Source organism: Apaloderma vittatum, unplaced genomic scaffold (genome assembly GCF_000703405.1).
Source record: "Apaloderma vittatum isolate BGI_N311 unplaced genomic scaffold, ASM70340v1 scaffold98, whole genome shotgun sequence".
Taxonomy (NCBI): Eukaryota; Metazoa; Chordata; class Aves; order Trogoniformes; family Trogonidae; genus Apaloderma; species Apaloderma vittatum.
In genome coordinates, this window is record NW_009732161.1 from 189,227 (window position 1) to 199,953 (window position 10,727).

Sequence of the window (10,727 nt, forward strand, 5' to 3'; positions counted from 1 at the left end):
AATTAGTTGCATTAATATGTCCAGACTGCTTCCTCTGATATTTCAGAGGAAAGCATAAAAAACCAAATAAAGATAAAGGGATGTAATTACCTCTATAGAGATCTCATTCTAGAATGTTGTTATATGGGGAGATTTCTCAGGGTTTGGACCAGGAGTATTTATCTGCAGGTTGGTCAGATTGTTGCTGGTATTTGTATCACAACTTTGCTTATTATCTGTTAATTCCTAGGTTCTTTTTCTTAGCCTTACTGGTTTTTGGTTAGGAAAGTACCTTTTTTATTCACACGGAGAAAGAACTTGGTTTGTTTTACTGTTTAATCTTCCTCTATTCCATCTGTTTCTCCCTTCTTAAATATTTTGAAAACACAGAAAATTTCTGCTGTAGCATCATTTTTCATGAACCTGATTCAGGAACATCGAAATCCCCCATTAAAAAAACACAACCAACAACAAAGTTATGTGTGCTTATACTTGTAAGCCATTACTAAGCTTGTGGTTATTTCTGATGCATCAGATAAATATAATCTTAAATCTTGTAGAAGTAACTTATTCTTACACTCTAGGTAATCTTCAAACTATTTTGTTTTATTCCTCTGTTAGTGTATCTTCAAACGTGAGCTTAATCCCTTTGTAATTTCTTCCTTAAAAAAGCAATGGGACTTTGTCAGAGTTTGTCTCATCCAAAGTTGTTCTTTACTGCATATTCATCCTAGTTAGTCTCTTCTCCTAAGGCTTTCTTTCAAAAAACTGTTTGTAAACAAAAAAACATGGAACACCCTTTGTTGCTTGTGATGCCAATGAATTGTCTTTCCCTCCAATTCATTCTTGCAATTTTTCAGCAATACACCTCTCAGGTCATGCCAGTGTTCATTGCACATGACACTCATCTCTTGCGAAGACTCTTAGTGTAGATTGTAGATAGGACGTTTGCTGGCTGATCTGATCATCTTGTCTACAAGCATCCACTGAACGTTGTGGCAGATATGCTCTTGTTAGACATTGTTGTAGGGATATAAGTGAATAAATACTTGCATGGACATAAAGAACCTGTTTGGCTCTTTATCAGCTCTGTCAGTTTTGAAAACTGTTATCACCCGTGCCTGCAGTCATTGCCATGTTTCTGTCAGACAATCCAGAAAGTGTATCTTTCTCCCTCTTGCCCTTCAGAAAATATCCTTTATATTATTATGCAGGGTAAGAACTATATTTGTTTCACTTCCAAGAGTGGAGATCTGGTATTATGGATACCTTTGAGAGAAAATATTTTTCCTGCCACTGTCCTATGAAGATGCTCATAATTACAGATTGCAAATCAGCAGCTTTTCAATGACATGATGGCCCTGTAAGACAGTATGTGTCTGTTGCTCAAAGATAAGTAATTTTATCTTTTGCTTAAAAATTAACTGCTGAATAGAAATCAGGAAGATGCTATATTCCTATTAGAACCAAAATTTTAGGCTAGGAGTGAAAGGACTGTTCAGACTATCTGTTGATGGTCTGCTGTTGTGTATATATTTACAGGAGAAGAGTAGTGTGTAATTCCCTCTTATCAGTATTTCTGGATTCATTTGAAAGTGAAATGGGTGTTTGAATTTTACTTGCATAATGAGTAGTTTCCAGTGAAAATGAGCTTTTTAAAATGAAGTCTCATCTCAGTTGTAAAGCTCCATAAAATTGCTCTATATTATTCTAATTTTATGAATTCTTCTACTCCAGGAATCATCCCTTAGTATTTTCTTCTTTCAGTGGTTTTTCTACATTTATGGCTGGGTTTTTGCTTGTTTATGTGTCCTCTAACAGATTCTTAATCTTTTACTTTTACCCCTTTCCCATCCATGCCCTGCTTATAGAGATGCCAGGGCCTTGTGGTTTTCTGATACCAGGTAAGGTTATAAGTAGATCTGGAATGGGTGATCTGATTTAAGAATGGACCTTCTGACCTTCCTTTTGTGTATGTCAAGCAAACTTTTTTCCTAAGACATGCATGTTTGCTGTTTGTTTTCCCCTTTGATGAATTTACAGTGGAATCTTCATGATACGCGATTTAAGATACTGTATGAATAAGTTTGTTATTTTAAAAGCCTGGGTTTGAGGTCTGAAAACTACCTGAAGGACACCACTGCATTGTAGTAAAATCAGTGATTTCATTAATGGCGGTAATGGAAGTGAATGAGTAGAGATACTGATTTTCAGGCTATATGCAACAGAGGACAGGAGTCCTAAAAAGTCAGAGCTCATTTTCAGGCTATATGCAACAGAGAACAGGAGTCCTAAAAAGTCAGAGCTCAAAGTTTGTCTGGAAACAGGTTTCTCAAGAAGCTGAGTTTGAGAGGGTTTCTGTCACGTTTTTCCCTAAAAAATGACAGGTGCACGTTTGGCAGTAAAATATGATCAAGTTTTTACTGTTTCCAAAACAACACTGCTTAATTTTCCTTTTATTTTAAGGATTATTTTTTTTGGTCAGAGCGTTTTCAAGAATATATATGTCTTCAAGATGAAAAATTATACAATAGGGTATATATATGAACCCAATTCTTTTTCATATACAAGTCTTTTAACACATGCAGACAGAAAGAGGAAAAGAACGGTATAATACAAATGAAATTAGGTTCCAGAACTGCCTTTCCAGTACACTTCAGTAAAAATACTTGAAATATTTCCATTTTTTTTATCTCACAAGTGAAGAATAATACATCAATATGGAAAACTAACAACTTGAATACTACCTATATAATTTTAAATAAACGCTTACAGCCCAAAATCAGATACAGTGTTGTTGAAACTTAGGTTCCTGCTTTTTGGCTCTGTTTTGGAAGTGAAATTTAGATTGCTAATCCATTAGGAAAATAACCTTAGTTACTGAATGTTTTTTAATTCATGCCAAATAATTAGCATTTCACTGCATGATAAGTGGAAAAGACGTTATGATGTTCAAAGAGTTCAAAACAAAGAGTTGAGGCAAGGAGGCATAGACATCAGGCTGTAGCACAGGCTACAGCACAGTGTTACAGTTATTTTTTTAAAGCATATGCTTCTCACTCCTTATTTGTTTCACATAACCTCTTAATGTACTTTCACAATAATCAACAACAGCTGAGAGTATACAGGCAGGAATTTCTAGATGTTAATTTTAAGGCGTTTGTTTCAACTCTTCTACCTCTGCTCTTCGCTGGTCTGATAGAAACGTTTACCAGGTGTAGATTTTTCTTTAAAAATAATGCAATGAAGACAAGAATAGTCAATGATCCATATAGATCATTGTGGCTTTGGTAATAAGCATCTTATCGCGGATTACTGTGTTCATCCTTTTGGATTTGGTTGCAAGCTGTGACACAGAAGGATACCAGCAACAGCAGATTTTTAAAAAATTTAAAAAAAAAATCAGCCTTTTCTTCTCTAACACCCCCTACTGAATTCTTATAATCACATGGCTTCCTTCCATGCCAGCTCTCTCTTGCAGAAATCACATTTTTTTCTAACAAAAACGTATGAAAATGAATCATTACTTTTAAACAAGTGATATCTAATTTTTATCAAAAAAGCAGTAATTTCTTTGGTTGTTTGACAAAACACATAGACTCATGGTACAGTTTGCATTGTTTTTTAGCTCATCTAATGGAGTAATGCCCAGAACTGTGGCTGACTCCATAAGAGAGCAAGGTACAGTACAGAGCTGCTTGTGGTGAGGTAGCTTGGACAATGCAATTTACATTACACTTCACAGATTTTCAGCCAGTTCACAGGTCATTTTACTGGTTCATTTTGCCATTTCTGTGACTTGCAGATAAAAAAATCAATCAAAGCAAAAATACGTTAAAAATTTTAATCTCGGTAACACCATCAGAGGAAAGATTCCAAAGTGTGATAGCCTTTTTCCTTTTTTTCTCATAGACAGGCTTTTACCCCCTAACGAGACAAAAGTTGAATTGTATCTTCATTTTGCTAGTACATAGACAAGGTAATTTTCATGGATAATGCACAGATTTCAAAGAACAGGGACGTGGGAATCAGTTTGGCGTCAGCTGATTTTTCTTTTTCTAAAAAAAGAAAAAAGTGATAATAAAACCAAAAATCCAACCCCAAATTTATTTGCTCATGTCAGAATAATTAAGAACAGTCCAGCATTCCATTCATATAGAAACACCAGGAAGTCCAGAACACAAATTTCATTTTAAAATTGAAAGCAACCTGGCAGATACATCTTGTCAATATAAATTAATAGCCTTTAGTTTCTGACTATCCAATTTGTATTTTTAAGGGCCTGTGGATGTTAATATTCTTGCTAAGTGTAACCCCTGTTTATCAAATCCATGTAAAAATGATGGAACCTGCAACAATGATCCAGTTGACTTCTATAGATGTACTTGCCCTTATGGTTTCAAGGTAGGTAATGAATCAGGAGGAAGATTACTGAAACGTAAGCTTCTCCTTAACAACTCTTAAGTTTACTTGGCTCCTTTCCACTAGTGTCTGCATTTTCCTCTTTAATTGTAATTGTTGTTACCTGTATAGGGTCAAGACTGTGATATTCCCATTCATGCTTGCATCAGTAACCCATGCCACCATGGTGGAACTTGTCATTTGAAAGAAGGAGAAAAAGATGGTTTCTGGTAGGTTGTTTTTGATTGTAGTAACACGATGGAAAACTACTGAGTTGTATATGCTGAAATAATTTTGGTGTTAATCCTTGAGTTCTTGAATGTTTTCTGGTAAGGGCACCACAGTGGCAGATTTTCAGTGCTTCTGAAGTTTTTCAGAACATTTCACCGTCCTTGGAAAGATTTTAAAGCTTTGAAAATGCTTAAAACAGTAACAAATGATTGTGATTAGTTGAGGCATATCAGGTCAAGACAACATAATATTGACTTCATTATGCTAATTAATAGCTAGCTAGATCCCTGCTGAAAAAATCTCACAATTCATCTGTTGTCGTGTGTATTACTTCAACAGACAGCATGTAAATGATAAAATGTAAATCCCAGTGAAACAGAAAATTAATGATTCATTTGAAACTCACTATGCCAGCAGATAAACATGCTGTGAGCATTTTTAATCTTGAGTTATTTAATCACACATTGCAATTACTCCAGATGTACTTCATGAATTATGAAATAAAGTTCTTTAGCATTCTTATGTGAAATTATTAGTCGTTTAATAATCTACACCTCAAGCTTGTTAGAAATGACACTTCAAAAAGGTACAATTCATTATCCTGCAATTCATTATGACATTATTCTTATTTTTTAATCCAAATTCTGCCCAAAGATTAACCAGTTTTCCATTAAAAATTAAGTGTATACATCTTAATACCATGCCTCTAGAATTTAAAGTGACATAGTCATGTCTCAGAATTTGACCTTTTTTATTTATTTGTTTAAACACTACATATTTTGAAAATCAAAGCACTCTTGTAATGAAAGCTGCAGAAATTATAGATGGTGCGTTTCACATGAAAATGTATGTTTAGTCATGTTTGAGTGATCTTTTGCTATCTGTTTTCATGTATTTGTTTTATATAAGCAAAAGCAAAGAAAATTACTGCCTTGATGAGTTTATACAGGCTTTGTTTTTATATATTAATGCATGAATTGTACATGGAATGTTAAACAGAGCTTTAGAGTGGTGCCTTTAACTGAATGATAGTGCAACACTATTACATACTAATCCCTGGTTCCATAGTCTTTTCCATGTATTTCACTTTATTTCTATGATAAATATAATATAATTTTATAATATAGAGGTAGCATGCTTTTCAGGAGGAAAGTTCAGTGATTTAGTTTAAGAAGCTCCTTAAACTAATGAATAAGGCATAAATTTAGAAGCCTTTTTTCTGTACCTTAAAATCTGAAAAATATTTTGATAATGTTTATCGCATGTTTTTTTACATTATATCAATCATGTTCCCTAACGGGATAGTGGTTATAAATTATACCTATTAATTACAGATCTTCTTGTCTGCTCTCCCCAGCTAAAATGTCCATGTGTAGTTAGCTTTATTTTCTGTACTACAGGTGCACTTGTGCAGATGGATTTGAGGGTGAAAACTGTGAAGTAAATGTTGATGATTGTGAAGACAATGACTGTGAAAATAATTCTACTTGCGTGGATGGAATTAATAACTATACTTGCCTTTGTCCACCTGAATACACAGGTAGGAGTATAAAAGAAAGTACAGGTAATTCACGAATTGCTAGCAGAACAGTTTATTTTCAGTTTGTATGTGAATTGTTACCCTACAGTTGACTTAAGACCAGGTTTACCTCCATATTTTTCTCATATACAGTTTGCAGTCAAAGTAGACTTAATGCCTACTCATTCATTCCTTTTTTTAGACTTGAAATGACAGCATTTTGATAATTAAAAGGTCACCGAAAATGCATCCCTCCCTACTGTTTAACGAACACAGACACCCCCATGAAGAACATCTGTAGCTTTAGAAATTTGAAAAATATTCTGCTTTTATCCTATATACATCGTGTTACTAACAGGGCAGAAAAGGATCTGTTTGTGCCAATAGGTAACTGAATTTGGCACTCTTGGATGTTATCCTGCCCTTTTAGAAACATTAATGCAGAGTGTGATGCTTTCTCTTCTAGCACAAAACCCCACAAAATAAGCAAGCAAATAAAAAAAAGAATCATTAGAGAGTGTCACATTATTTGTTTCTATCAGTTGGTAGCCAGGCTGAAGCATTCCCCTCTCCTTGAGACAGAGGGTCTCTTGCTTGCTGCCATCATCTCTGTGAGAGTGGAGGATAGTTAGAACAGCAACACTGGAGGACAAAAAGTAGGATCTATTGTTTACATTGATCTGGTTTATAATTTTTATAACTACACAGATTCTGCCTGCTATTTGACCCCTAGAAGAACACAAAGCTTAAGTTCACGAAACCATGTCTTTAAATTAGTAAAAAAGAAATTTAATATCCACCATAACTTGGGAATTACCTCTATTCTGCTATCCTGTATCTGTACTTTAGTCAATCAACCAAATCTGAGCTCTGGAAAACTTGGAGGAGAGGTGAACTGAAGTAATTTCCACAGTTAATTGATTTTTAATCCAAAGTATTTTTGTCAGTAGTTCTACAACATATTGGATTGCTCAGATGTTTTAAGGTATTCAGATTTAAAGACAACATTTACATTTTGGAAACTCACAGTGAATGAAGGTGATAGAACACATGATAAGAAATACGAATTCAAAATCTATATATTCATCCAGTACTTATGCTGGGTAAATGTTTGCTAGAAGTTTCCCAGGCAGAATAAGCTACAATACCTACAGCAATACAGCTTAAAAGCATAAGTAGCCAGAAAAAGGTATTTAGTACTGAATGGATGGCCCACATCTGGAAGATCGGACACAATCTTCTGCTTAGATAAAATATTGTTTTGCCAAGTACTGATACCTTCATACCTAAAAGCAATTTACAATTCAAGCCTTAGAAACAAATAACAATTAGTAGCATCACTAAGTAGAGAGAGGTGTTTGTCATTTCTCCTATAACTAATATTCCAGGTACATGAGTCAAGCTTCAGCTCTCCTGGGATCAGTTGCTAGCTCCTTAAAAAAAAGGATCAGATATTGTACTGTGTAGGCTAGAAGAAAGCAAATCAAAGTCACATCAGCCCAGCATTCCTATTCAGTGGCTTCATGCTATTAGACAACTCATTTGCAAGTGCGTTCCTCTTTTGCAGCTTGCAGGTGTTTTGACCTGTGACGTTCATTTCTTCATTTTCAACATTGCTCTAGGTGCATTTCAGTGCTGGGCAGTAGCTTGCTGTATTCACACACTAAGCCATCTGAAGGACTGTTTTGTACTAAATATCCATGAAGTGGATACAAAGGCTTGTTTGTATACACAATCCTAAAAGTGTGATTAAGTGTGCCTGTTGCTTTTCTGTAGTACTGGAATTGAAATGGACATTTTACATTTACAATTAAGACAGCAATTGTAGCATTTCTCTATACATCTGTATGGTTAGAGCAAGAAGGTGAGCATAAACATAGGTAATGTTTTTGATGTTTGTCATGCAGTTGTGCTTCTTTAGTCAAAATACAAGACGATATTTTTTGATTCTTAATTGTGCATAATTCTAAAAGGAAAGTACAATGAGTTTACATGAAAAGTCTTTTGTCATGCAATTGTGCTTCTTTAGTCAAAATACAAGACAAGATATTTTTTGATTCTTAATTGTGCATAATTCTAAAAGGAAAGTACAATGAGTTTACATGAAAAGTCTTTTTGTTTGCTGACTAATTCTTTCAGAGAAAGAGGTATACTTTTACAGATGCAATGCTCGCTCATAATTGCTACTGAAGTCAATAGGTCATGTGAGTAGGTGAGAATCTTCTTACTAGCTCTAAAATAAATCAAAAGAAGCTACTTATCATCAGTAAGTTTAGCTGCTCTGGTTTTTAAAAAATGTTGAAAATTTACACTATATCTTCAGATTTTTTCAACACCCTACCAAAACCAAAGACACATGTATTTTTTTAAAACATAAAACGCCAGAGACTCAACTCCTTTTATAGATAAGTTGGGTAAAAATTTTTAGCAAAAGTTCAGGTTTTACATTCCACAGGTTACAATACAGAACTCCACAATATACTATCTATTTCACAAAGTGTCCAAGGATAGAACACAACGTGTGAGAGCCTAAGTCATTTTTGAGATTAGCTGTAAAGAGAAAATACAAAATATTGATCTAGTCAAGGGGTCTTCATGTCCATCATCCTTGAAAGGATGTTAAGACATGGATGAGTTAAAAATTAGACTGACAGTAGTCTGGACACATCAGGATGTAGACATGCTAATGTTCAGAATAAAAATAATCTTACAATTCCCTCATCTGTGTATGAGGTCCTAAATTATTGACAGGACTATTTTTTCTCTCTTACCTTTAGCCTGATTTGAAAGATAAATAACAGGATCTCTGTCGAGTATAAATACAGTGATTTTCAGACAGAACTTTGTAAATATTTGGATTTTGGTATCTGTTCTAACAGGTTAAAAATAGTGGGTTTTTATGAAAGGTATTTTTCCTTAAATGAATTCATGTAGGTTAATGATCAGGAGAAGAGGCTATATATTCAGTAGGTAAAAAGATGTTTAAATTCAGAGATACCTCTAGCTTGGAAAGCCTCTGAGATGTAAATTGCTGGAGACTGGGACTGTACACATAGCAGGAGAATACCACCGTAGGTTTGTCATGTTCTCTTTTAATTCTATTGGCAACGCTTTGAATTGTCTGTGTTCAAGATGTCACAGCATATATATGCTGAATGTGAAAGTGCACCAGCCCAGAATATTTTTCTAGGTGAATGATTATCTGCGAATACATTTTACATTTCAGTAAGTCAGTATAAGGAAGAAGTCAGCTTAAACCTGCTGGTATGAACTGTAAAACATTCTTCTATAAAGTTTTATTCTCATATGGAGGGCTTGTTAAAATATCAGCCTGTGAAAATACATACGAACACTACAAAAAAAACGTTGCATTGCAAAACAAAACAGTCACTTTTTGACTTTTCTAACAATCCCTCGAAAAATTGACACTTCTCAAGTGCACAATAAACAATTTAAAAAACTTATTATGTGGCTGCTTAGGAATCAGGAATCCATTTTCCTCTGCCTGTTTTACTATCTCCACAATTACAGGTCGAAAGACAAAGAATGGTATTTGCACTATACTGTGAGCTTTCTTAAGGTCACAGACTCTAAGTGTGAAATAACAGTAAGCAAATGGAATCAGCAGACACTCAGGGCATCTGATGAAACCTTGAGAAATAAAAGATTCAAAATACCTCAGTATGTCCTGCACTCTTTAACCTCGCTATTCTCTTAACATTGTCATCTCCTTTATTTTATCCTCAGCCTAGTAAACTTCAGGTCATTTTATGTACATTCTATAGATTACAGATGATCATTTCTCTTGCTCATTATCATCAGTCATTAGATCACAGATCGAACTGATCCAGAAGTAAAACCTTTCTTATGCCACCGGCAGCATGTACTTCTTACCTTATCTGTCTGTTTTGCTCTGCTGTAGGTGAGACTCTGAAGCTTGCTTCATTTTTGCTATATCAACCTCTCTGCTGCTGTAGTTGTGCATTAGCTTAATGTGCTATGCTGTTGTATTACAATGTAAAAAGTCTCTTGTCTCTTCTGTCTTTGTCACTGCAAGCTGCTAATCTGAATGAAGTGGAAAAAGGTCAGTTGTCTTTTAAGCCTGTTTTCACTTACTTTGGTTTCTCACTTTCCTTTCCTTAAAAGTGCATGGATTTCAGTTCTTACAAAATGATCAAATAAATCGTATATAGATAAAATATAGAAAGCTCACTGCAAATCCTCCAATTAGGCACTTGGCTCTTGCTATGAATACATGTCAAAAGAATGTTGTTGAAGATGCAGATTGCTGTGCAGGAATACTTTAATATTACCTTTGTTGTGTTTTTTTCAGATGTATTAAAAACTTGTGTAGACACTGATAGGACTAACAAAAAAGTTTACGTGTTAACCTCAAATCTTTATTCTCGGCACCTTAAAGACATACTCTGTTTCCATTCTAAATGTATTCTCAGTTTTGCAGCACTGCTTTGCTTTAATTTCTTCTTTAGATTATGGTACTAGAAAATAGGATGGCAATCTTCTTGCTGTTGTTTCTGTGGCCTTTTTTTTACTGTAAATATCTAAGGAAACCAAAATGACCATGTTAAGTTGAGGC

General features: G+C 34.5%; 1 protein-coding gene across 1 annotated transcript in view; it reads left to right on the plus strand.

The window, feature by feature from the left end:
* SLIT2 (slit homolog 2 (Drosophila)) overlaps positions 1-10,273 on the plus strand; it is an 85,667-nt gene extending 75,394 nt beyond the window's left edge. Inside the window, exons 25-28 of the mRNA XM_009875399.1 lie at positions 4,259-4,383; positions 4,513-4,610; positions 6,012-6,151; positions 10,188-10,273. Of these exons, the coding sequence (XP_009873701.1) occupies positions 4,259-4,383; positions 4,513-4,610; positions 6,012-6,151; positions 10,188-10,273 (449 nt within the window). The remainder of the gene's footprint in view (positions 1-4,258; positions 4,384-4,512; positions 4,611-6,011; positions 6,152-10,187) is intronic.
* Positions 10,274-10,727: the final 454 nt, after the last annotated feature.